At 44.9% G+C, this 26,962-nt stretch overlaps 1 protein-coding gene across 4 annotated transcripts; it reads left to right on the top strand.

Annotated features, from left to right (window-relative positions):
• Positions 1-1,003: 1,003 nt before the first annotated feature.
• TSPAN33 (tetraspanin 33) lies at positions 1,004-26,150 on the top strand. Of its 4 annotated transcripts, none has more exons than XR_010381602.1 (9): positions 1,006-1,342; positions 14,540-14,597; positions 15,279-15,406; positions 15,716-15,790; positions 16,627-16,722; positions 18,068-18,196; positions 18,574-18,735; positions 18,945-21,918; positions 24,412-26,150. XR_010381602.1 is itself a non-coding variant. In XM_031455340.2 (9 exons), exons 3-9 carry the CDS (start codon positions 14,549-14,551, stop codon positions 19,044-19,046), a joined length of 741 nt encoding a protein of 246 aa, XP_031311200.1. In that variant the 5' UTR covers positions 1,269-1,342; positions 11,082-11,347; positions 14,540-14,548; the 3' UTR covers positions 19,047-26,150. The 4 variants fall into 4 exon arrangements, 3 of the variants coding, with proteins under 3 accessions (XP_031311199.1, XP_010973948.1, XP_031311200.1); XM_031455340.2 differs by adding an exon at positions 11,082-11,347 and having other exon boundaries at positions 1,269-1,342; positions 18,945-26,150; XM_031455339.2 differs by having other exon boundaries at positions 1,004-1,342; positions 15,282-15,406; positions 18,945-26,150.
• Positions 26,151-26,962: the final 812 nt, after the last annotated feature.

Here is a 26,962-nt window from a genome sequence, read left to right as displayed (position 1 = left end):
CAACAGAAATATATTTCTCACAGTTCTGGAGTCTGGGAAGTCCAAGATCAAGGCACCAACAGATTCAGTGTCTGGTGAGCACACTTCCTGGTCCCTGTCTTTTTCCCTGAGTCCTCACATAGCAGAAGGAGTTAGGCTCCATTCTCATGACCAAAGACCTCTCAAAGGCCCCATCTCCTAATACCATCATCTTGAGAGTTAGGATTTCAACATATGAATTTAGGGGGTGGGGGAAGTGATACAAACATCTAGTCTACAGCATTCGTGTTTGTGTTACTTACGGTAGGCAGCACAGTGTCCAGCACCGATACTGCACTCAACCTGCAAGCCTTGGATCAGCGTGTTAAAAATGGTGTCTGCGTGTAGACCAAGACTAAAATAGTGAGGTGGAGATTGAAACAGTAATGAATTAGGACAGCAGGATTGCTGGTGATGTTTCCAAATTTCCACTGTTGGGTTACAGAGTTTTTTAAATAAGCATCTAAAATATATAGTAACTAAACAAGATTGCAGCTACTCAAATATTCTCCAGCTGTTATGTATAGGTTACTTTTGTCTCTCTGACTTTATTGTCATCCCCCACCTTTCACCCCCTGGAATTATTTCTCTTCTCTTGTATTCCCACAGCTTTCGGCGCATTGCTCAACACATGGTGTATGTACTTACTGATTTTAATGTATGTGTGTTTGTATATGTGCACAGCAACTGCGTAGAGGACGTGGGTGTGTGATGCAGTGTGCACTCCTCATCGTTTTCCCCTTTAGCTGCAGCCTGGTTGCTTTCCTTCTCGGGGGAAGAGCCAGAACCGCTGACCCTTTAACAAGTTGTCCCTCACAGAACAGGTGTCTCCCCCGCCTCTCGTAAAAGAGGGATTGGACTCAGTGACATCAGAGACCGACCAATGAGAAGTCGGGCGTCGGCAACCGCGCCAATGGGCGGCCGGGGGCGGGCCTGGTTTCCTGGGAGCCTGGCGGGCCGGGCTGGTCCTCCCGCCGCAGCGGAGTCTCCGCCGCTCACGCTGCCCGCCGCGGCTCCCGCGACTCCCGGTGGCTCCACTGGCGCTGCCGTTCCACTGCCCGCGCTTCTCCCGGACGCACCGCGCCGGCACCTCTCGTCGCTGCGCAGCTTCTCCGCCGCTCGGGCTCCGGCGGTGGCGCGGTTCATGCGTTTCCGCGCGGAGCGCGCAGGTGGGCCGGCCGCCGCGGGGAGATAGGCCCCCGGGGGCGGCCGCGGCTGGACCATGGCCCGGAGACCCGGGGCGCCGGCCGCCTACGGGGAGGACTTCTCCTTCATCAACCCTCTGGTGAAATACCTGCTCTTCTTCTTCAACATGCTCTTCTGGGTGAGTCTTGGGGGTTGTAGGGTCACCTGGGCTGCAGGGCACCCCTCAGAGGGTTGAGTGGGCTGCCCGCGGCAGACGAGGGGGTGTCACTGGGTGCCTGGTCCAAGGCGAGCGTGGTGAGCGGCACTACCTAGTTTTCTGGGAAGAGGGCACTTTGGGGTAATTCATCCTAGGCAGGAACACCACAGTGGCGCCTTGTCTGCCAGGGGTGTTGGGATGGGGGGCTATGCAAGAGATTCAGTAAAGACTTATGGGTATTCTCTGGGCATCGCATGTGGGTCTGTGTCAGGCCAAAGAGGTGGGTTTAAGCGGGAGGAGCGGATTTTCCTGTTGGCCCAAGGCAGACTCACTGATACATTCATGATTGGGGGATTTTTCAGGCCTGGGGGCAGGGAGGCCCTGCTGTCAAAGAAAAAAGAGGAAGGGGGGGAAACCCAGACCTTCCCTCTCTCTTACCTCAGAGAGAATGGGTTAAGGGGCTTTCATCTCTTCCTTTTCACAGGCCTCTGCTGTCCGCCTCCCTCCAAAAGCTGAGAAGGGACAGGAATGGCCTCCAGGTGTGGATGTCTTGCCCAGCATTGTCCCAAATTTTGCTTCACCTTTCTCAGGACCAGGCTCCATCTCCTGGAGTTTGACCCTTTCCAGCTTCTTTAAATGCAATCCTATGTTGGGCTGGAAGGCCGGGGGTCCTTTCAGAATCTTATGTTTGGGGCTGGAAAAGTTAAAAAAATGTATATATTGGACTGGGGCTGCCTAGATTCGTATTTCCACTCTGCCATTAATTGTTGACTTGACTAACTGGGCAATATGTTCATCTCTGGAGGCCTTAGTAAAATCAAACCCAGCAAGATCAAGGAAAACAGAAATACTCTGCTTGAGCTGAGAATGCAGCTGGACCAGATCATGAAATGCTAGCTCAGTCCTGTTTCATGTCTAGAGAGTTCCTGAGCCCTTCCGGGTTTGAGAACACAGGGAGGTCCATCCCCCATTCCCTGATTTCTCTTCCAGCACCAGTCATAACAGAGCTAATGCCCTAGGAGCCTGTTATGCTTGCCCACCTCTGCCTGAGACTTAAAGTTCAGACTTGCAGGAGGGAGGAGTCTTGGGTCTAAAATATGTTTCCTAGGAGAGGGAGCAGACTAGGCATCTAAGCCAGTTGCTGGAAGGGTTTCACCAGGGCCATGGTGTGAACAGACACAAAGTACATAAGTGCTAGCCTGTTGGGAAAAATGAGAGAAATCCCAGCTCCCTTTCAGCCATCGTACTGGGGAAAATGAAGTTTGAACTCCTAACAAATACTCAGTTTTAGAACTGGAAGAAAAAAAATTTGGAAGACATCTTGTCCAGTACCCACCCACATTTTATATACAAGAAAGCCAAAGCACAGAGATGTTGTTTTATCTTAGGTCCAACATCTGGTTAGTAGGCTTGATCTGGTGGTGTTTCTACTGAACCACAGTGCCTCTAGGGGAAGTCCTTGGCCAAGATGGCTGCTACTGTAGCTGGGGTATTAGCAGTGTTAGTAGTTAACTAGTCAACACAGGTTCCATGGTCTAGTTCAGCTGGAGGTTAGGGAAAAACAGCAGAAAATATCACCATCACTCTGTGAGGGCTGGGGGATGTCCTAAGGGGAACCCCCACTTAAGGGAAATTTCCAGAGAACCCTCCTACATGCATACTGAATGTGCCAGGCCAATGACTTGATGTCCTCAGAGTCACCACTAGCATTCCAGGGACCTCAGTCCTCATTCTAACTTCCTCTATCAGCTAAGACTTTGCATCTCCTTTGGAGCCTTCGGCACTTCACCCTTAACTGTGCTCCCCAGTGAAAACAGCTGGGTGCATCTGTTACACTTGTGTTCACGGTCATTATCTAGGACTTCCCCACCCCGCCCCAAAAGCCTTTTTAACAGATAAATGACTTTGGGAGGTCACAGCCAGGGAGAGAGTTTGGCTCCACAGACCTATTTTTCTTGGTACAAATGCTTCATTCAAGGTCAGAGGACCTGGCTAACCAAGCTGGCATCACTTCAAATTAGAGAAGAGCCCCTTCTTGGCCCTCCTTTAGACTCTTAAGAAGTCAGAGGCTCTAGAAATAGCACACTGGAGGACAAGAGGCCCAGTTTCTTTCTGGCACCAGCTTCCTGTGTGACCCCAAGCCAATATATCTGTCTCTCTGTCCTCAATTTTTCTCCTCTAAAGCAGAAAATTTTTCTGCCTCTGTGAACTATTTAAGATGAATGCATCACTTTGGGGACTGTTTTCTTTCTTTTTTTTTTTTTTTCTTAGGTAGTGCCCTTTGGTTCTTTATTTATTTATTTATTTTATTGAGTTATCGTCAGTTTACAATATTGTGTCAATTTCCAGTGTAGAGCACAATTTTTCAGTTATACATGAACATACATGTATTCATTGTTGCATTCTTTTTCGCTGTGAGCTACCACAAGATCTTGTATATATTTCCCTGTGCTATACAGTATAATCTTGTTTATCTTTTGTACATGTGCCTGTCAGTATCTACAAATTTCGAACTCCCAGTCTGTCCCTTCCCACCCCTCTCCCCTCTGGCAACCACAAGTTTGTACTCTATGTCTGTGAGTCTGTTTCTGTTTTGTATTTATGTTTGGTGTTTTTTTTTTTTTTTTTTTTAGATTCCACATATGAGCGATCTCATATGGTATTTTTCTTTCTCTTTCTGGTTTACTTCACTTAGAATGACATTCTCCAGGGACATCCATGTTGCTGCAAATGGCGTGATGTTGTCATTTTTATGGCTGAATAGTATTCCATTGTATAAATATACCACTTCTTCTTTATCCAGTTATCTGTCAATGGACATTTAGGCTGTTTCCATGTCTTGGCTATTGTAAATAGTGCTGCTATGAACATCGGGGTGCAGGTGTCTTTTTGAAGTAGGGTTCCTTCTGGATATATGCCCAGGAGTGGGATTACTGGGTCATATGGTAAATCTATTCCTAGTCTTTTGAAGAATCTCCATACTGTTTTCCACAGTGGCTGCACCAAACTGCATTCCCACCAGCAGTGTAGGAGGGTTCCCTTTTCTGCACAACCTCTCCAGCATTTGTCATTTGTGGACTTTTGAATGATGGACATTCTGACTGGTGTGAGGTGATACCTCATTGTAGTTTTGATTTGTATTTCTCTGATAATTAGTGATACTGGGCATTTTTTCATGTGCCTATTGATCATTTCTATTTCTTTCTTGGAGAATTGCTTGTTTAGGTCTTCTGCCCATTTTTGGATTGGGTTGTTTGCTTTTTCTTATTAAGTCATATGAGCTGCTTATATATTCTGGAGATCAAGCCTTTGTTGGTTTCATCTTTTGCAAAAATTTTCTCCCATTCCGTAGGTTGTGGTTTTGTTTTGCTTATGGTTTTCTTTGCTGTGCCTGGGGACTGTTTTCTTTCTTTAAGACCTGGAGCTGGATCTAAGATGCATCTTTCTTGTGTCCTGGTATCCTTGGGACATTGACCTTCCCAGGGGTTAATACTCTTGGGGCGTTACTGAGTATCACTTCTCCCTCAGGTCCAGAGCCTCAGAGTTCATTCTGTACAAGTCCAGCTGGAGATGAAGGGCTGCTTTCCCAGATCAGGGATCATCTTTCTTCCTATCCCCTCTTCTAGGACTGGTTACTGTGGTTTCTTTTTTGCAGCCTTCCACCATCCTAATCAAATTCCCCTCTCCTGCTCTGGAGACCCACCCATGGTAGGACTATCAGCCCACTCCTTTTCCAGGCAGAGTGCAAGTTCTGGCCAGCTGCTGGGGAGCTGTATATGGATGGTATTTGTGTCTGTGCCTGGATCACACTGGGAAGGCAGCCAGCATTGCCTGGTCTCATACTCAGTGGTGGCACTGATGGTGGTGGCTACCTCTGCTGCTTCTCTGGGAGCCCTGGTCCTCAGGGCATTTGGAGTCTGACTCAGAAAGGTGCTGGCTCCCTTAGGACCAGGACCAGTTCCTCCTGCTCAAGATTCAAATCTCACTTCCCCTTTTGCCCAGAAGTTGTGGTTTTTCTACCCAGAATCGTGCTGCTGGGTTACTGACTGTTAGGATCCCATGGCTTGGAGTAGTTGTCCCAAGATCCCAAAAGTTGAATTTCAGTCTTTCAGTTAAAAAGTAATTGACTTTACTTACCTCCCTGTGTTGGATAGCTCTGTGCAGAGGGAAGGCAGTGGGCTGGCACATGCTTTATAAGCCTTGGGCTTACATTGGCAGGAACATTATCAGTGCTCTTGCTGATCGTTTTCCCACCCAGAGCAGCAGTTGGGGTGGCTTTTGAGTCAGGCAGAGCCCAGAAGCTCAGGCCTCCTGCCCCCGTGTCCCTGCCCAGGCTTCCTTAGCAGTGATGTCTCAGGGCTCCCAGGGCAACTTACACATATTTGATTGTCCGATCTTTCTTTACCTGTGCTACAAGTCTGTACTTCTGTCTCCCCATCTAGACTTCAGGCTCCTGAGGGCAGAGAATGCCTTATTCACTTCTGGATTCTCAGTGCCCAGCTGTGTTTGGCAGAGGGTGGGTACTTACTGAGTGTTTATTGAATAGTGAATGAGGGAGCAGACCCTATAGCATCGAGGTGTGATGTCCTACCTCCCTCTCTCATAGACAGTAGTCTGTCAAGATGCAGCACAACCTTAAGTCCTCGAGCAGCCTTGGTTGGGGTGTCCACCTGTGCTCTCCTCTGCAGTGGCTCCTATGGGCTGGCACCCCTCCCTCAAGCCATGTCAGAAAAAAATGACAGCCATCTCTTCTGATATCTCCCTCAGGGTCATGCCTAATTAATTACTACCTGCAGTACCAAATTTTTTTTACTTCCACTGCAGCACATGTGGACCCCCATCCAGGTCTTTCTTCCTTAGGCTGATCCAGGCCTCTGGTAAGGTATCTTGAAGAAATTCACTTTCCCAGCCAGGACCATTGCATTAGAGTTTCCAGGGTACTCAGAAAGCCCCAAGCCACCTGCAGCACCATCTGTTGTAACCTGGCTCAGAAGCCATGAGGACATGACCAGGCATCAGGCTTGGCAAAAACCCCTTCAGAGTGGCAGAGTCCCTTCCTGCCACCCAACCCCACCCCAACATCCTACCTAAATGTACTCAGAGGCAGAGCCCATTTCCTCCCCCATTTTTTCCCTCCTTTCCGCATAGACTAGACAAGCTACAATACATGAATTATCACATTATTTTTATAAAAACAACAATAACAACACCAAGAATGAAGACAAAACCACACTCTTTGCTTTCAAGTCACAAGCATGCATTCTTTACTCCCCAAATAGCTGTTTGCCTTGTACCAAGTAGAAAATCGTAAACTTCAAGCAGCTTTTAAAAAGAATAAAAGAAAACATGTAGCATCTCTCAGTGTCTTATAGCAGGCAGTTTGAGTGTTTATATTACTGTGAGCCCTTGTAAACGTCCCTTCCTTATTTATAACCTTGGAAAACCAAACCCAGTCACGACCTAAGGAAGAAGCTAAAGGGTTGGCCCAGACATTGCAGAGGAAAGAGCCCTGTGGACTCCTCCACTCCAGCAGGACAATTCCATCCAATCCAGAGAGAGAAAGCCAAGAGCCAGTTTCATACAGATAGTTGCCACCTCAGAAACCCGGGAACAGTGGTGCCAGGATGACTATAGAAGAACCAGTGTGTGCAGATCCTGAGCAGTGAGAGAGAGGGGGCCTTGCTTTAGGGCTAGCAGGCTGTGATTTCTTTGACTTCATCCAGAAATAAGAATAGAAAAGACTGAGAAACCAGAGGTGCAGATCCCTCCCTCCCAACATCCCTCTGGTTAGGGACAGTGTTTTGATTCCCATGCAGGGAATCACTCTACTCTCAGCTGTCCCCCACTGTCAAAAGGAAAGGGAAAGAGATTCATTCCAAAGAAGAGAAGAGGACTCTGAGACAGATCTACCTGGTTTGCACAGACCAGACTTTAGAATATAGGAGACAGACGAGGCTGGGCTTGGGGGCTGGTGGGCCCTGCATGGTGATGCCATCTCCCCCTTTCAGGCACAGTTCCAGGACTTCCCTCTGGGCCCTGTTGGTGCTGTCTTCCTCCCCACTACCTGAGCCCCACCCAGTTTGGAGATTACAAGCTCCCTCCCACCTCACGATGCCCCTAAGTGAATGCAGGTGTCCTGGGGTTGCTGTGAGGCAGAGAGAGGAAGGCAGCCATGTGGCCGAGGGCATGAGGCTCTGGAGACATATGCACCTACTTTAGCCACACACTGAGTGAATTCTCCCAACATCCCAACAGGGCTGTGAAGTGGAGATCCTAACACCCTCTTGGGGTTGTGGTCATGTGTGTATAAAGCGGTTAGCCCAGTGCCTGACCCTTAGCACTCAACAAAAATTAGCTCTTACTATCATTGTTAGAATTGGCTCCTAGAAGTCGCCTGTGGGGACGGTCTTGGAGAGCTAGGATGAGTGCTCCTCCTACAAGTGGCAAGTGGATGGGGATTAAGCCTAGATAAGGGCCGACCTGGAGCCTGACTTCCTTCAGCCTTGAACATCCTTTGCTCACATTCCTACTGTTAGCCAGAGGAGATGATAATGAGTGGTGTCTCTTTATTTTATCATTTACAGGGAAGTTTCACATGTATCATAGGAACAGAGACCCCACTGATGTCTTTGAGGGCCTTCCCTGGGCCCCCCTCCTCAGGTCTTTTCATACCGCCTTGGTCTTAAGGTGCAATCCAGTGGAAATGGACTCCAAGAGCTAATTTGCCTGTAATTATCTGCATTTGAGCATGAGAGCCAGGAGAAGAACTCTTGTTCAGGACCGCAACCTGGGGCCCTATAACCATTTCTCTTGTAGTGCTGATGGCCCTGAAGTAGTGTCCTAGGGACCAGAATAAGAGTTTTTCTCAGAAACATCAAATCATGACCATCTTTTCCCGTTTTACAGGAGAAAAAAAAAATCAAGAAAATGGAGAGACTTTTCTCCATTTTCTGTTTTCTCCCATGACCACCTTCTCTTCAAGACCACAGCTGCTAATCTGCCACCAAGTGCTAGCAGAAGGCAAAGGGAAGAGGACAAGTGGCAATAAACATTGTGGAAAACTAGGAAACTATTTAGAGTATTGCCATATTATTGCTTTCTGAGATGTAACAGTCATCATCTGTTAGTAAAATTGTTCCATATTTCTGTGACAGAAATTAGTATGTCATGTTTCCTCACATGGCACATTGAGAAGGACAGGTTATCTGTGTAATACTCCTGTCAAAATATGTCATCTGAATCCAATTGTGAGGAAACAATCAGACGTCCGAATTGAGAGACATTAAGCCAAACAACTGGCCTGGACTTAGTAAAAAAAATGTCATTGTCAAAAGAAAAAAATGTCAGAACATGTGTTGGCAAGGGTATGGAGAAATTGGAACCCCGTACATTTCCGGTGGATATGTGAAATGGTGCAGCTGCTGTGCAAAACATTTTGGCAGCTCCTCAAAAACTTAAACATAGAATTACCATATGACCTGGCAATTCCACTCCTGGGTCTACACCCGAGAGAACTGAAAACAGGTATTCAAACAAAAACTTGTACATGGCTATTCATAGCAACACTATTCAAAATAGCCAAAAGGTGGAAACAACCCAAATGTCTGTCGATGGATGAATGGAAAACACATTGGGTTCTGTCCATACAATGGGATATTATTAGGTCATAAAAGGTAATGAAATGCTGATACATTCTACAACATGGATGAACCTTGAAAACATTAAGCTAAGTGAAAGAGGCCAGACACAAAGAGCCACATATTGTATGATTCCGTTTATGGAAAATGTGCAGAATAGGCAAAACCATAGCGACAGAAAGCAGATTTGTAGTTGCCAGGGGTTGGAGGAATGGAGGAGATGAAGAGTGACCATTTAATGGGTACAGGGTTTCTATTTGGGGTGATGAAAAATGTCCTGGAACCTGATAGTGGTGATGGTTGCATAGCAGTATATATATACTTAAGGCCACTAAACTGTACCCTTTGAAACAGTTGACTTTGTGCCATATGTATTTTACTACAATTTTTTGAAAGTCACTGTCTTGAAAAACTGACAACAAAGAAAAGAAAAAACTATGAAACTGTTCCAGGCTAAAGGAGACTTGCTCACTAAATACATGATCCTTGACTGGATCCTGAATCAGAAAAAAGGAGAAAAAAAAAAAGTTATAAAGGACATTATTGGGATAATTGAGGAAAGTTAAATATAGACTGTAAATTAGACAGCAGTAATAGCATATCAAAGCTTAAAAAAAGAATTTAGTATGTCAAAATTGTGTAGCGTTCACCAACAGAGCACTGTAGCTTCCTGGTGCCCTGTCACCTGAACAGTTTTAAGATCCACCACCATATGTTTTGGTGAAAGGAGAAATCACCCCAATTAAAGGTTGTAAAATTGCATGCAAGTGAATCCCAGTTTAAGAAAATATGATATTAAAAAGTATGGATTTACAAAACTAACGAATGGGGGGGGATTTTTAATAGATTTTTAAAAATAACTTTTATTATTATTATTATTTTGGTCGGGGGAGATAATTAGGTTAGTTTTTTTTTTAGAGGAGGTACTGAGGTTTGAACCCAGGACCTCATGCATGCTAAGCATGCGCTCTACCACTTGAGCTATACCCTTCCCCTAAGATTTCATTCTTTAGAACAGTTTTAGTTTTACAGAAAATATGAGAAAACAGTACAGAGAGTTCTCATATACCCCACATCCAGTGTCTCTTACTATTATCATTTTCCATAATTCATTTGTCACAATTAATGGCATTATCATCAGGATCCATACTTTATTCAGATTTCCTTAGCTTTTCTTTACTGTCCTTTTTGTGTTCCAGGATCCCATCCAGGATCCCAAATTTCATTTAGTTGTCATATGTCCTTAGGTTTTTATTGGCTAGTGCAGTTTCTCAGAATTTCCTTGTTTATGATGACTTTGATGGTTTTGAGAAGTACTGGTCAGATATTTTGTAAAATGTCCCTCCATTGGAATTTGCCTGATGTTTTCTCATGGTTATACGGGGGTTATGGGTTCGGGGAAGGAAGGCCACAGAGGGGAAGTGCCATTTTCACCACATCATCTCATATATCAGTGACTTACATCTGTTGATGTTGACCTTGATCCCCTGGCTGAGATAGTGTTTGTCAGGCTTCTCCACTGTAAAGTTAGTCTTTCCCCTCTTTTCCATACTGTTCTCTTTGGAAGGAAGTTAATAAGTGTAGCCCACACTTAGGAGTGGGGAGTTATGCTCCATTTCCTTGACAGAGCAGGACCGACCTAAATTATTTGGAACTCTTCTACATGGGACCTTTGTCTTTTCTCCCCCATTTATTTATTTATTAAGTTGTTTATATCAGTATGGACTCACAGATATTTATTTTATATTTGGGTTAACAATTTTATACTTTTTTATCTTGATGTCTCTTTGGCATATCCACATCAGTGTGAGGTTTTGGTTTTGTTTGTTGTTTGTTTTTGAGCATTCCCATACCTCCTGCCCCTGCAAGATGCTCTAGGCTTATCTTGTATTTTTCCTGCCTAGTCCTACAATCAGCCATTTTTCCAAGGAGCCTGGGGATGGCTATTTTCATTATAAGGTGATTACTCACCTTACATAACGATAAAGGTACTGGAGCATGCAAATTATTTTATAGAATTTGATCGACAACTCTTCAGGAACATGCCTTTTGCTGGACTCAGCTATTTTAAAACCTGTGTCTAGCTTTTGTAGGTTCCAGAGAAGCTTCATTTTAACCAGAATATGAAAAGCTATTCTAAGAAGAGAAGTGTCTTTATCTCCATCTTCATCATGAAAGGAGGTCATTGGTGATATTGTGGGCGTTATAAGGATTTTATAGCAAAGACTGACATGGTATAGAGAGTACCCAGCTGAGATTGGAGATCGGGTTTGGTCCAAATATTGCTGCTGCACCCATGTACAGTTGGTCAAACATCACTTCGCTCTTTTGGCCTCATCTATAAAGAAAGGTGAGTGACCGAGCTCATTTCTGAGGTTCTATTCAACTCTAAAATGCTATGCTATTAACAGCAGCAGCACTAACTTTGGAATGGCAGCAGCTTTGAGGGATTCGGGGTGGGAGATGTGAGCAGGAATAGAAGTGCGAAAGAGCAAGCTATGACTCCAGGATGAAGAAGCAGATCAATGACAGAAATGCAGTTTTAGAGTTAGCTAGTGAGTTCCAGGTAAGCAGTATCATTAATGATCATATTCATTATTGACGATAATATTAAAGTCTTAATCTTGTTTTTCATGTAGCCTGCACCTGCTGCTCTAGATTCCTGGCTGAATATGCTTTAGGTTTGTGGTTCTTCAACTTGGCTGCATGTTGGAATGACCTGGAATGCCTTCAGAAAGACTGTTGCCTGGGTTCCAATGCCAGAGATTCTGATATACTTGGTTTGATGTGCAGCATAGCCATCAGGAGTTTTTGAGAACTCAAAAACTCCCCATTCTTTTTTATTTATTTTTATTGACTTACAATTTTGTGTTAGTTTCAAGTGTACAGCAAAGTGATTCCGTTTTATATATATATACACACACATATATATATATATATATTCTTTTTCAGTTGCTTTTCTGTTATAGGTTATTACAAGAAATTGAATATAGTTTCCTGTGCTATACAGTAGGTCCTTGTTTATCTATTCTCTATATAGCAGTGCGTATCTGCTAATCCCAAACTCCTGATTTATCCCTCCCCTACTCCATTCTAATGGCACTCAGGGTTGAGAAGCACCGCATAGGCTACAGATGCTCTTGCCCCTCTCCCATATAACACATATGTCTCCTTAAGGGCCACATCTTGCTCATCTTTGCAGTCCTCAGAGGACCTCTACATAGAGGCTGAAGAATTGGATTTGGATAGTATTAGTTTCCTATTACTACTGTAACAAATTACCACAAACTTAATGGCTTAATACAACACAAATTAATTTTCTTATAGTTCTGGAGGTCAGAAGTCCTATACAGGCCTCACTCGGCTAAAATCAAGGGGTCAGCAGGGATGGTTCCTTCTGGAGGCTCTAGGGAAGAACCCATTTCCTTGCCTCCTCTGGCTCTCAGAGGCTGTTCATATTCTTTGGCTCCTGGCACCACATCACTCCAATCTCTGCTTCCACTATCATACGCATCTCCTCCTCTGACTCTGACCCTCTAGCGTCCCTCTTATAAAGTCCCTTCTGGTTACACTGGGCCAACTGGGATAATCTCCCCATCTCAAGATCCTTAACTTAATCACATTTGAAAAAACCCCTCTGGACATGTAAGGTAACATATTTACAGGTTCTGGGAATTAGGACAGGACCTCTTTGGGAGGACACTGTTCTACCTACCACAGTTAGAGACAGAACAACTGATTAAATTACAGGTCCACCCATGGAATAAAGTTACCCCCATGACACGTGGCATCTCTTTCCCTTTCTTGTTTTAGCTGTGTTAGGATTTAATCAGAGACCATCTTTTTGGACAGTTATACACCCTAGTGAAAATTTAACATGTGAAGAAACAGTGAAGAGCCTGGGAGCAACAGAAATAAAAAGCAGATACATATTTTTTAATGATTCAGTAAAGTGATATTCAGAACCGTAATTGGCTGTGGTGAGTTTTAAAGGGCAGACAGAGATGCTCAATCACTCTGTGCCTCCAGGCCTGTGGAATGACAGGGATCTCTGTTGTGTGGTTTCCTTGCCTCCCACCCACTCCCCCTTGCTTCCCGAGCCTGGCTGTGCTGTGGGACGGGAAGCCAGCTGGCACTTCTAGTCCCACATGCAGCCCTGCAAGCAGCCCCCTCTCTCCTGGACAAAAAGTATGAGAGCCAGCAGATAACACATCTGGCCCTGAGTCAGAGACGGTGACAAATGACTGAGGGGCAAGGAGAGGGACTGTGCATACAGGCAGAGAAGGGTCCTGAAAGACACAGCTTTAGGTAAGGCTTTCCCATTTTTTGCTGAATGCACTAGATAGTAGAGTTCCCTGATGAAAATGTCTTTCTACAGAGGGACTAGTCTGACCCTATTATTACCTGCTGTAGGGGCCCAATTCCCTTCTCCCACCAAAGCCCAAGATGGCTTTTCTCAGCTGGTCTCTGTCTTGCAAGATGGTGGAGTCCAGCCAGCCCTCTCCTTCCCCACTGAGTTGCTCAAGTCCCTGCTGCTGAGAACTCTATCCAGCCAGAGCTTGTCCCCAGCTATTGCCATGGTGACAACCAGCTGCTGCTTAGCACCAGCCTGGGGACTGGGCACAAAGAAAGGGTGGCCAAAGCCTGTGCACACTGGGCCACCCTGCTCTCCTGGGGGCCTGGGGGTGGGGCACAGAGAAGGCCCCTTTAGGGAGCCCTGGTGGTCTCTGATGAGTTTGTTCTCCCAGAGAGAAGCCCAAAAGTTTGAAAGGTTTAAACTCCTCTGTTCCTCCACACTAGAATCAGGGTTTATAAAGATAAAGGCTCCTTTGCAAGGTAATTCTCCTATTTTACACATGCACATTCATATGCAAGCATTCTTTCACACTGGTTTGCACTTTCCCGCGTCTGACACTGTATTGACCTCCAAGAGGGTTAGAAACCTGGGTGTGTGCATCAGCTCAGGCCTGCTTCAGCTTTAGGCCTGCTGCCCTTTTTATAGCTGGATTCAAATTCAGAACTTCAGAGTTTCATGTGACCCAGGGCAAGTTAACTACTAGTAATGTTAGATAATATTTATTATCAGGCATTGTGTTAAATGCTTTCCATGCATTTTATCTAATTTTTACATTAATCTTAATAGATGACGTTGTTTTTAATTCCCATCTTTAGATACAGAAACTGAGGCTCAGAGAGTTTTCCAGCATAGGCCCAGGTTTGACTTGCTCCAAATCTCATGTTCTTAACCGCTGTTCTGTATTAACCTAGTATTGCCTTAATCTACTCATCTGTAAAATGGGGATAATATCTGTCTCACAAGATAACTGTGTTGAGGATTAAATGAGATAATCTTGGTACAAGCTTTTCATGGAGGTAAAGCACTGACAGATACTATCAATAGTATGACTGGGAGGAAAAAGATGCTTATCTTTGGGTCCAAGAAGAGTCGTCCTCCTCCTACTCTCCTTTAAGGTTATTCACAGCTTTAAGGGCTCTCTGGTTTCCAAAATCTCAGGGTATGGCTCCTTCCCTGTCTCCACAGGTGATTTCCATGGTGATGGTGGGCGTGGGAGTCTATGCTCGGCTGATGAAGCATGCTGGTGAGCTATAGGGCCCCGTCCATCTCTCCAGGACTCATGCATGCCCCTTCCTCCTCTGCCTCCTTCAGCCCTGGCTCTTCAGCCCTCCTTCCCACATAAGCCATGGAGCTAAAGGGGGCAGCCACCTTCTAGCCAAATCTTAGCAGCCTACTCCAAGGCATCAGGAACCCAAGGCAGTTCACTTGGATTTCCCTGCGCTCCCATGAATCTAACAAGATCTGCCTGTATTTTAGGTTTAGGAAGTGTCTAGGAAAGAAGGTAGGCCTCTGCATGCAAAGAGTAATTAGAGTCTTTAGCCTCTCCCTCGCTCTGTTCTGGAGTAACTCAACCTCTGTTCCTATTCCTCTGCATAAAGTCTCCAGGAAACGGAATCTGCAAAGCCAACGAGCCTAATGCCATTCTAATTCTTTTCTGGAGCGAAAAGTGGTCCCTCCTTTCTTAAGCCTGGGAATAAAGGCTCTTACTTTGTTAGTTCCTCAAATTAAATGCCACAAGGCCTTCTGGTCCCTTTGTGTTCTTCCCATGGGAGGGCAGTACTGCTCCCTGTAACCTCCACCCAGCCACACTGGAGATTCCCCCACCAGGGCAGGAGGACAGTTTTGGGGGGCATCCCCATTCCATCCATGGGTACCCCCCTCAGTTGGCACCAGGCTCAGACTGAGAGACAGCCCCCTCCCCCAGAAGCAGCGCTGGCCTCCCTGGCAGTGGACCCTGCCATCCTGCTGATCGTGGTGGGCATCCTCATGTTCCTGCTTACCTTCTGTGGCTGCATCGGATCTCTCCGGGAGAACATCTGCCTCCTGCAGACGGTGAGTGGTCAGGGGCACCCCCCAAAAGGCCCTGGCCCCCTCCTCCATGTGCCTCTCATTCCTGCAACCTTTCAGTCCGTCTCTGTTCCCAAGGCTTGTGCTGTCCAATCCTCACTCTAGAGCTCAGCCCAGGTGACCCAGCACAGGGTGACCACCCCTAGGACAGTGTCCCAGAGGCAGCAGCCTTTACTGCTTGGGGGTCACCCGTGAGAAGTGCCCTGTGGCCCCCCAGTACTCCGCATGGCCCTGGAAGAAGCTACTGTCCGGCGTGGTATCAGACTGTCTCCTTTTCCTGCCTGCTCCCCACAGTTCTCCCTCTGTCTCACCATCGTGTTCCTGCTACAACTGGCTGCTGGGGTCCTGGGCTTCGTCTTCTCGGACAAGGTAATGCTGGGAGCCAAGGAGCCTCCTCAGATGTGAACCAGAGGGAGGAAGGGAAGGTTCCTGCCCGTGCTTAGCCTAAGTAACCACATGACGAGCTCTTTATTTCTTTTAAAAATTATTTATTGGGATAAACAGAAGTAAGAAAGGGGGGAAGCAAACAAACAAACAAGGTTTTGAACAGTGCTTACCATATCTGGAAGTGGTCTGCCCCTCAGTGACTGTCCTTTTAATTAAGAACCAGATTTCTTTCCCAAAGGGCAAATGATTGCCAGGGGCAGAGTACAGGACTATGGGTAGGAAACTTTGAGAAAAGTAATGAAGTAGGAAGGAAGAGAGCATGGTAGAAACTATGAAATTGAGAACCACTGAGCGAATTCAGAAAGTCCTCGTCCTGGCTTAGTAAAATCCTAAAATGATTGCTTTTTGAGTCTAAAGGGATGCAATTCTCTGGTGTCCACTAGAGGTCAGTGCCTCAGCTCAGTAAGTCCTTTTCTACTAAAGACACAGACACACACATACACATACAGAAGTTTTGCGGCTTTGCATCAGTCAACAAGTATTTTGTAGTAACAGTATTCAGTAATAAATATTGGATTTTACTGAAATGTGGCTCTGAGAGGTCGCAACAGCAGGTCCAGCATTTTTCTTGCCCCCTGGTACCTGAGGGCCCAGGGATGCAGAGGCCTCAGAACTGGCCATCTTCCATCACTAGGACTTGGTTCTGATTTCAAGTCTGAGTTAAATAAGGAGGGATAACTGCCTATTGTTATTTCTGCAGGGAGGAGCAGGTGAGGGGTTAGTCCTGTATTCTGATTCCCTCCTCATTTTTCTGGCAGGCGCGGGGGAAAGTGAATGAGATCATCAATAATGCCATCGTGCACTACCGAGATGACTTGGATCTGCAGAACCTCATTGATTTTGGCCAGAAGAAGGTATGGGCTAAGAGTGGGGGTAGTCATCTAGTGGTCTGGGAAGCTGTGGGCAAAAGTTAATGCCATCCCAAGAGACACCTTACCCTCCAGGCCTGTGGGCTTCTGCATTACCTGCCAGGTAATGGATTCTGGGAAGGGGTTTGGCAAAAAAAAAACACATGTAGCTTTAAAAGTGCTTTTAAGGGTACAGAACAGTATATAGTAATCTACCCTTTGTATAAAAAAAGAGAAGAAAGAATATGTGTTCATATTTGCAAAAGGAATCTGGATGGGTAGGTAAGAAATCATTTTAAGTGGTTACTTATAGGGGGAGCAGGAGCTGGGCAGATTTTTTTTTTTAATGTTACCTATTGAAAAGTTAGATTTTTTAAAACTGTGGTAAAATATACATAACAAAATTTATCATTTTAAAGCATACAGATCTGTAGCACTAAGTGCAGTCACATTGTTGTACAACCATCATCACCAACCATCTCCAAAACTTTTTCATCTTCCCAAACAGAAACTCTGTACCCACTGAACACTAACTCTCCATTTCCCCCTCTCCACAGCTTCTGGCAACCATTCTGTTTTCTGTCTCTGCGTTTCAGTCCTTTTGTGACTGGCTTGTTCCACTTAACATGTCTTCAAGATTCATCCATGTGGAATGTACCAAATTTTTCTTCCTTTTTGAGGCTGAATAATATTCCATCATATGTATACACCATATTTGTTAATTGATTCATCTATGGAAGCACACTTGGGTCACTTCTACCTTTTGGCTATTATTAATAATGCCGTTATGAGCATGAGCATACAAATACCTGCTATGAATCAAAAGTTAAATTTTAAACAAAACTGCCTTTGAGACCAATGCTGAGTTACCATTCACTTATGCTACACTGTTGACTTGGCTTCTAGTTGCTTTCATGGTGTAATTATGGGCCCACAATATTAAAGTGTCTCCTGATGTGTTTTCTCTATATTAAGGCAAATGTTTGTATGGTATTAATCTTTTAATTATTTCAGCCAGTATTTTTGGAACATCTACTTTTGCCAGGCTCTATGGTGTGCAGGAGTTCAAAACCAGAAACTGGCCTCAAGGAGCTCACAGCTGAATGTGTAAAACAAAATATATATACAACAGTAAGTTATAACAAGATATATAAAACAATAGAAATTAAGAAGAGAAAACTTCTTCAGGTAAAGGCCGCTGAGAAGCTTGAACTCAAATTTCAATGCTGTGTTTAAACACGTGAACTTACAAGTGGAAGCTTCCCATAGACTTTTGGTTGCTCTGAGAGTTCCCCTTGTCGCCTCAACGTGAGGGGTGGGTGATTCTTAACCCCTGTGGTGTTTGTTGCAGTTCAGCTGCTGTGGAGGGATTTCCTACAAAGACTGGTCCCAGAACATGTATTTCAACTGTTCAGAAGACAACCCCAGCCGTGAGCGCTGCTCTGTGCCTTACTCCTGTTGCTTGCCTACCCCCAACCAGGTAAGTACACAGGCAAGCCCACCTCATTTCCTTCTTTGCAGTGATACGAGTTACATTCCGATTAGCTGCTATTGGGAATCCCCATCCCTTAGTTTAACCAATCAATTTTGTAGGACAGCTGTCAGATGTTTTTCTTCACCCAATCTGATTCACTCCTATAGCCCACTTTGGGGTTCAGAAGACACAGGTCTCTAAACCAGGGAGACCTGGACTCAGACCTCTCAGAGGAAGGTAAGTCGGTATTTAGCAACTTCCAGTCTAGCATCCTCCACATATATTCTCCAACAATTTAGGAGTTTAGGGAAGCCCATTAGCTAAGGCCCAAAAGAAGAAGTTATTAGAATGGGAGTCTCACTTGACTTCAACTCTCTCCCCAGGCAGTGATCAACACCATGTGTGGCCAAGGCATGCAGGCCCTCGACTACTTGGAAGCTAGTAAAGTCATCTACACCAATGGCTGTATTGACAGACTGGTCAACTGGATACACAGCAACCTCTTCTTACTTGGTGGTGTGGCACTGGGCCTGGCCATCCCCCAGGTAACTTACCCTGTAAAACTGTGGGCTCCACAATTCTGTAAAGACTCCTTTGTTTGGGGAGGGCACCTGGGGATCACCAAGGGTGTCAGGCATTGACATTGCCGAGGGGCAGAGAATGTGATGGTGCTGACTGCACTGGGAAGACTGAGTCCGGGAAAACAAGGGCGTCACTCACTGCTGAGGACCCAATTCCTTCTCACCTTTCCCAGCTGGTGGGAATCCTGCTGTCCATGATCCTCGTGAATCAGATCAAAGACCAGATCAAGCTACAGCTCTACAACCAGCAGCACCGGGCTGACCCATGGTACTGAGAATCCATCCTGCACCTCCTCAGTAGAGCCACAGGCAAGCCTCATCAACCAACAGCAGTGGTTACAGCTCTCAGCACGAAACAGAGATTTGGATTCCAGCCCCCGAAAGCAACAGCCCAGTGGAAAGAGCAAACTCCAGGTGGCAGAAGGCGGGGTGCACGGATGGCGCAGGTCTTGGAAAGATGTGCCTCCTCTCCCCACCCTAGCTCTCAGCATTGTTATTTTGTGTTGTTTCTAACCTTATGCATTTGGGTGTGTGTTTTTTGTTTTGTCTGAGCAGAGATGCTTAAGCCACAGCAGCTGTACACAGTAGTCAGGGTACTAGCTGCTGCTTTTCCCCAAGGCACTCCTGCTACTGAGCTTGACAGGCATACTCAGTTTCTGGCTGCCAGCGAGACCTGGCTAGAGAGTGGACACCAGGAGCCCTGCCTGGAGTCCAGTTAGCATGATACCAGTTCCAGAAGGGAAGCGAGTGGATCAGGCAATGAGCATGGGGGTTGGCTGCGGACAGTTGTATGTGTTGGGTAGGAGTGGAAGGTGATGTGTTTATTAACTGCCTGTCCTGCCATCCTCCCAGGTAGTCAGAGTGAGCTACATCCTGCCCCTCCTTCATTTCCATGGAAACGTGGCAAGGGATACAACAGCAGCCAAATTCATCCCTTCTCCCCTCCTTTAAAAAAATGTTTGGAACCATGGTCTCTATATTCTGCAGCCAGCAGAAGTGGGACTAAGCCATACGTGCCCTTGAATTCCTCCCCTGTCTGGCCCTCCCTCTCCAGCAAGTGTTTTTTTTTTTTTTTTTTTTTTTTAACCTTGGCAATGTGCAGAGAAAGAAAGGTAACACCCCTCATTCCTCTGCACCAGAGCTCGGTATTTCTACAGAGTAAGCAGGGCTCTTGCTGGGGCTGGGGGAGCCAGAAATGGCAATAAAAGTTTGTTGACCTGGGCTAAGCTGGACTCCATGAATTTTCCATTCTGGCAACTAGAAGGGGAGGGGGTAGAAGGGCCCAGCTGGTGAACCCTCCCTCGGAGGGGTCTGGAGATTCCCCTAAACGCGCTAAGGTACTGCCCCCCCCCCCCAACCAGCTGTGCTACTCCCCTCCCACAACACAGCTCTCTCCGGTCTAAATTAGATCGAGAGATTTCCTAATTCATATCTGGGAGCGGCGTGATTGTATCCCTAATCCTAACATTAATTTTTTCCAGAACTAAAGTGAGTTGAAATTAATTTGCTACCCAAAACTTTCAGGATAGCTTAGGGAAGGATACGTCCGGAAATCACAGCCTAGCCCTCTCCGCCGGAGGTAAGGGGAGACGAGGAGGAAGAAAGCCATCTCTTCCCTCCAAGTCTAGACCTTCTAGCCCCCTTCTCCATCGTTATCTGAAGGAGCTGGGTGTCCTGGCCCATCCTGAATTAGGGAAGACAGAAAACATTTGGAGCTGGGCGCGCGGCTGCCTCTCGCCGAGAAGAGCGTGCGAGGGCGGCGAGCTGGGAGGCCGGGCTGGCGCGTCTGGGGGCGGGGGCGGCACCGGGGCGGGGCCACGCGGCGCCGTGGGTGGTCCCCGCCCCCGCGGCAGCCGGCCCGCGCCTCAGTCCGCGGCCGGCGAAGGAGGTGCGGGACTGCGAGGGAGTGAGCGTAGGGCCGCGTGGTCCCGCTACGCCGCGAGTGTCCCTCAAGTGTCCCCGCCGCGCCCTGCTGTCTGGGGGCTCAAACTGGGGACTTGGCCTGGCCGGGGAAAGACTGGGGAGAAGCCCTACGGCGCTGGAGAGACGCAGTCGAGCGTTCTTTCCCCGCCCCCAGTTGCTCCTAAGCCAGCCTTCTGCTCCTGGGAGGGCGCCTTTCCAGCAGCCGTCTGGGGCCCCAGCCAATGTTTAGCTCCAGCTAGTAACAGAACGGAAAGAAAAAATAAAATCATCACAAATAAAAAATTAAAAGTAAGGGCCTTTTATTCTAGGAGAGAAGAGTTTAAAAAAAGCGCTTAGTGCCAGAGAGTTGCATTTTATTCTCCTTCATTAGGTGATGCAGAACCAGAATTCGGTATTAGGAGCTGTGGTGGTGCACCTTCAGGCAGGGTTTGCCGGCTTTGAGGAGTCTACCCAGCAGGGAGCTCGTTTAGGGCCTCTTGGAGGAAAAGACCAGGAACGCTGGTCTGCAGAACAGGGATTCAAATACAAAATCCAAACTACACTTTTACTGAAGTGTCTACTGTCTCTCAGTAGCTAGCCTCTGGCGCTTGAACAAAAGGGGTCGAGATTTTTCTACCAAGTCCTAGGCTTTTAAAAACCCTAAGCAAATGTTCAGAACCTTATAGTGCGAGTTAATATTTCTAGCCAGATTCATTTCTCTATCTCTCTAGGTTTCTTTCCCTTTGACCTGGAGCTAAAAGAGAAAATGCCCCCGTTTCTGAAAGGTTTCTCATTGTTATTTCACATTTTAATTTAATTTGCTCCCTGAATTTCTGTTTCTAATAACCCTAGTGTCAAGCATATGGGGTTAACACCAGTATCTTAAAACAGCTGTCAAGTCTAGACCTCAAAGGTGGGGGAATCGATGGAGGTACTTGGGGCAGAGGAAATTAGGCTGGATGAACAGAAGTAGAGAGAAGGTGAAAATCTGTCTGGGGTGACATGGCAAGAAAGGTACCTCTAGGGTCTGTGGTCCTCAAACCTTGTAATTTAAACAAGGACTTGTGTCCAGGAGTACAAATTTAGCAGAATTTTCAATGAAATTCTAATTCCCTCTGTATTTGTTTTCTATTGCTGCTGTAACAAGTTTCCAAGAATTGGGAGGCTTAATACAACACAAATTTGTTATCTTAACAGCTTTGGAAATCAGAAGTCCAAAATGAGCCTCGCTGAGCTAAAATCAAGGTGAGAGCAGGGCTAAGTTCCTTCTGGGGGTTCTAGAGAATCCATTTTTCCAGCTTCTAGAAGGGATTTTGATTCTTTGGTGCCTGGCCCCTTTTTCCATCTTTAAAGCACATCTCTTCAACCTCTGCTTCTGTGATCACATCTCCTTTTTCTCTGACTTTGACTCTCCTGTGTCCCTCCTATAGGACCTTTGTGATTAATTTGGGCCCACCCAGATTATCTCCCATTTTAAGATTCTTAATTTAACCATATCTATAAAGTACCTTTACCAGGTAAGGTAATATATACACAAGTTTCAGGGATAAGGACATGGACATTTTGGGGTGGCCATTATTCAGCCTGCCACATCCCCTTCCCCTTGTCATGCATGGCTTAAGGTGGGGAAGATGCAGGAATGGGCTATTATTGGATACCTGCAAGAGTTTGCCATAGGTGTTCATTCTAATAATTACTAACATTTATTGTGTTACTTGCTGTGTGCTGGGTACATATTTATTACAAAGTTTGATATGTGGGTCCTTTACTATTTTCTAGCGTGTTCTCATCCCAGTGACCAGATTTGTTAACAGGGCCAGGGACCAGTTTCAAAAAAGGGGAATAGTACAGCTTCTTCCGCCTGAAGTTCTTTGGGTCCATTATTCTAAAAAGGTTAGGAATATTTTGTAAACCTACTCCCCCACCCCCCAAAAAAGTTAAGAGTAACTAGATATTCCAAATTGCCATAGATAAAACACTCAGAGGAGAGAATGAAGCAAGAGATTGGAAGTTAAGCTCTGCAGTCGTCTCACTACCATACCAAGAACCTGGCCAATCAGATGACTGGAGTAGCATAGAGATTCTAGAAATGTATTTAATCATTAGTTCTCACTGACTAATAAACAAGGAGCAACACAATGATGAGAGGAAAGGGTAATCACCAATAAAAGTTGTTAAGACAAATGGATTACATTACAGAAGAGAAGTAACTGAAATTCATATCTCACATCATACAACTGCAATGCATTCTAGAGGGTAAAAGAATTTTTTGAAGCAAAACAAACAGCAAAAATGAAAATCAGAATATCATATTTGTCCTAGCTGTCGAGAACTAGAGTGGACAGCTTTTCAGTGCATCTGCCCAGCTCACACTGATTCTTCCTTCTTTGGAAACTGGTCCTCTGCCCCCAAGCCATAGGGTTGAGTCTTGACAAGTCTTGTTTGTACTGTAAGATTTGGTCTCCTAGACAGTGCTGACTGGATCAGGCTTGGGCACTGTATTAGTATCCTGGGGCTGCTGTAACAAAGTGTAGTTGATCCTTGAACAACTTAAGGGTTAGGAGCACCAACACCCCATGTAGTTGAAAATCTCCAGAGAACTTCACAGTTGGCCTTCTGTATCCACAGATTCAACCAGCCCTGACCATGGAGTATGTATTAATTGGGGGGGAAAATCCAATTATATGTGGACCAATGCAGTACAAACCCGCATTGTTCAAGAGTCAACTATACCACAAACTGGGTGGCTCAAAAAAACAAAATTCATTGTTTCACAGTTCTGGAAGCCAGAAGTTTGAAATCAAGGTGTTAGCAGGGCTGTGCTCTCTCTGGCCTCTAGGGAAAGATTCTGGTGGCCTCAGGCTACCTTGGCTTGTGGCAGCATGACTGCAACCTCTGCCTGCATCTTCACGTGGTGATTTTCCCTCTGTCCCTGTGTCCCAGTTTCTTCTTGTTATAAAGACACCAGTCATATTGGAATAAGGGCCCACCTTATTCTTGTATTACCTCATCTTAACTAATTACATTTACAATGACCATATTTCCAATTAAGGCCACATTCTGAAGTAGTGAAGGGTTAGAGATTCAACATATCTTCTTTGGTTGGGGGGGACACAATTCAACCCATAACAGGCATTTAAACCTATCTGTGCCAAACAATGTTCTCTCCCTGGGACTTTGGAATTGAGAATCAGATTCTAGTCACAGCCTGGGCTGACTGGTCTGGTGAAGAAAGAGAGGGCAAAAAGAATCTGAGGCTCAACTTCTTACACTTTATGGGCTAAGTAGCAGAGAAAGTCTATCTACAGAAAGAGAAGAATGAAACAGATTGGGGGTAGAGTGGAGAAGCAGAGACAAGGGAGACAGAGGAAGGACACTCCTGGTAGCAGCTTTCCCTGCGGTTCAGCAACCTTTCTGCAGCCCCGTGGCTGTTCCTGCCTTGGGTTCTGTACACTTACAGAAAAGCCTGCTTTGCTTGCTTAAGGCAGCTCAACTTGGTTTCTGTTGCTTACAGGCAAAGCTGATAGGAAAGCTATAATCAGAGTTAGGCGCTATATTAGTTTTCTATTGCTGCTGTAATAACTTACCATAAACTTAGTGCATAAAACAGTACTTATTATCATATAGTTCTGCAGGTCAGAGTCTGATCCGGGTCTCACTGGGCTAAAATCAGGATGTGGGCAAGGCTGCATTTCTTCTGGAGGTTCCAAAGGAGAATCTCTTTCCTGCTCTTTCCAGTTCCTTGAAGTCCCCTCCTTCGGTCTTCAAAGCCAGCAACAGCAGACCAAGTCCTTCTCACCACACATCTCTCTTGTTTTCTGCAGCCAGGAAAAGTTCTCTGTTTTTAAGGATCCATGTGAGTAGATTGGGCCCACCTGCATAATCCAGGCTAATCTTCCCATCTCAAGATCCTTAACCTTAATCACATCCATCAGCAAAGTCCCTTTTGCCATGTGAAACATCATATTCACAGGTTTTGAGGATTAGTATGTGAACATCTTTAGGACCCATTACTTTGCCTACCACAGATGCGCAATGAAATATATCATGACCATTTGTTACAAGATAGATGGCTGAGAGCTTAATGATCTTTCTTTGTATGGTCTCTTTTTCTTATAAAATTTCTTCATTTTACATATTTGAGCAACTCAGTCTGAAGCCTTGACCTCCTGAAGTTTTTTATGAGGAACAAAGGGTCAACTCTGTCCAGATTCAAGGACTTTTATTTAGCTACCTTCTCATAGCTAAAGTTTTAACTATCCCAGAAAGACACTAGATGAGAACATATTCCCAAAAGGCTTGATTGGAGCCAGGACGGAATGAACAGAATGGGATTAAATACTTAATTTCCCACTAGAGGATTGCATATATTAAAATGTTATTACTGAAAAAAGGCAGTTGAGATTCCTCTAAACGGAGAGTCTGGGGTGGATATCTTGATGAAAGTGTTTTCTGGCAGGACGCTGTAAGGACCAATTTATATATAGACACAAATGAAGTGTACACCTGCAGGAAGGCAGGTAGACTCATGCATTCATTCAACAAAGAGAATGTGCCAGTTACCATTTTATCACTGAACACACAATGGAGAACACAAGTTCCTGGCTTCTTAAGTCTACTGGAGGAGATAGAGTTCTACAAAATGTTGTATCTTATACATTACATATACTAGAATGTCAGGTAGAGAGAGGCTAGGGAGAAAAATAAAGCAGGCTCTGAGGGTAGAGAGTGATGGAAGAGGTGCTATTTTAGATGAGGCAATTACAAAATGCCTTAAATTTAAAAAATGATTTTATTCTGAAATAATTATAGACTCACAGGAAGTTGCAAAGAAATGTACAGGGATGCCCCATGCACTTTTCCCTAACCTCCTCCAGTGTTGACATTTTATGCAAATATAGTGCGATATCAAAACCAAGGAATTGACATGAGTGTAATCCATAGCTTATTCAGATTTCACCAGTTATACATAACACTCATTTGAGTATGTGTGCATAGTTATATGTAATTTTATCATATGTGTAGCCTTGAGTAATCATCACTACAATCACGGTATTGAACTGCATATATGAATTGTATCTCAATAAAACTGTTACAAAAAAATACTCAACTGTGCCATCATCACAAGACAAATCATCTCTGTTACCTCTTTATAGCCACATCCACCCTCCCCACTATCACTAACCCCTGGCAACCACTAATCTGTTCTCCATCTCTATAATTATGTTATTTCATGAATGTTACATAAATGAAATCATGCAGTAGGTATCTTTTTGAGACTGGATTTTTTCACTCAGCATAATTCCCTCGAGATCTGTTCAACTTGTTACATGTATGAACAATTCATTCCTTTTTACTGCTGAGTAGTATTCCATGGTATGGATGTACCACAGTTTGTTTAACCATTCACCCACTGAAAGACATTTGGTTAGTTTTGAGTTATTACAAATAAAACTGATATGAACATTGATGTACAAGTTCCTGTGTGGAAATAAGTCTTCATTTCTTTTGACTAAATACACAGAAGTGTGATTGCTGGGTTGTATGGTAAGTGTATGCATGCTTTTTTCAGAAACTGACAAACTGTTTTCCAAAGGGGCTGTATCATTTTGCATTCCCCAGCAATGTATGAGTGATCCAGTTTCTCCCCAGCCTTGCCAACCCTTGATGTTAATCACTGTTTTTTTTTTTCATTTTAGCCATTTTGATAAGCATGTCATGATCATCTCTTTGTTTAATTTGCATTTCTCTAATGACCAGTAATGTTAAATATCTCTTCATGTACTATTTGCCACCTATGTAATTTCTTTAGTGAGAATATATTTTGCCCATTTTCTAATGAGATTGTTTTCTTAATGCTGAGTTTTGAGAGTTCTATATATGTTCCAGATTCTGGATCTTTGTTGGTTATGTGATTTGCAAATATTTTCTCCCAGTCCATAATTTGTCTTTTCACTCTCTTAACAGTGTCTTTTTCCAGAGCTAAAGTTTTTAAAATTCTGATAAGGTCCAGTTTTTCTGTTTTTTTCCCTTATGGATCATTCTTTTGCTGTCAAGTCTAAAAACACTTTGCGTAGTCACAGGTTCTGAGATTTTTCTCCTATGTACTTTCCTAGACGTTTTATAGTCTTATGTTTACATTTAAGTCCATGATTCATTTTGTGTTGATTTTTGTACAAGGTATGAAGTTTAGGTTGAGTTTCATATTTTTGCTTATTAATGTCTAATTTCTCCAGCACCATTTATCAAAAAGGTTATCCCTCCTCCATTGAACTTCTTTTGCTACTTT

The sequence above is a fragment of the Camelus dromedarius genome, chromosome 7 (genome assembly GCF_036321535.1).
Source record: "Camelus dromedarius isolate mCamDro1 chromosome 7, mCamDro1.pat, whole genome shotgun sequence".
In the NCBI taxonomy this organism is placed as follows: domain Eukaryota; kingdom Metazoa; phylum Chordata; class Mammalia; order Artiodactyla; family Camelidae; genus Camelus; species Camelus dromedarius.
Note: the sequence above shows the minus strand (reverse complement) of the source record. Positions and strands in the feature narration are given on the sequence as shown.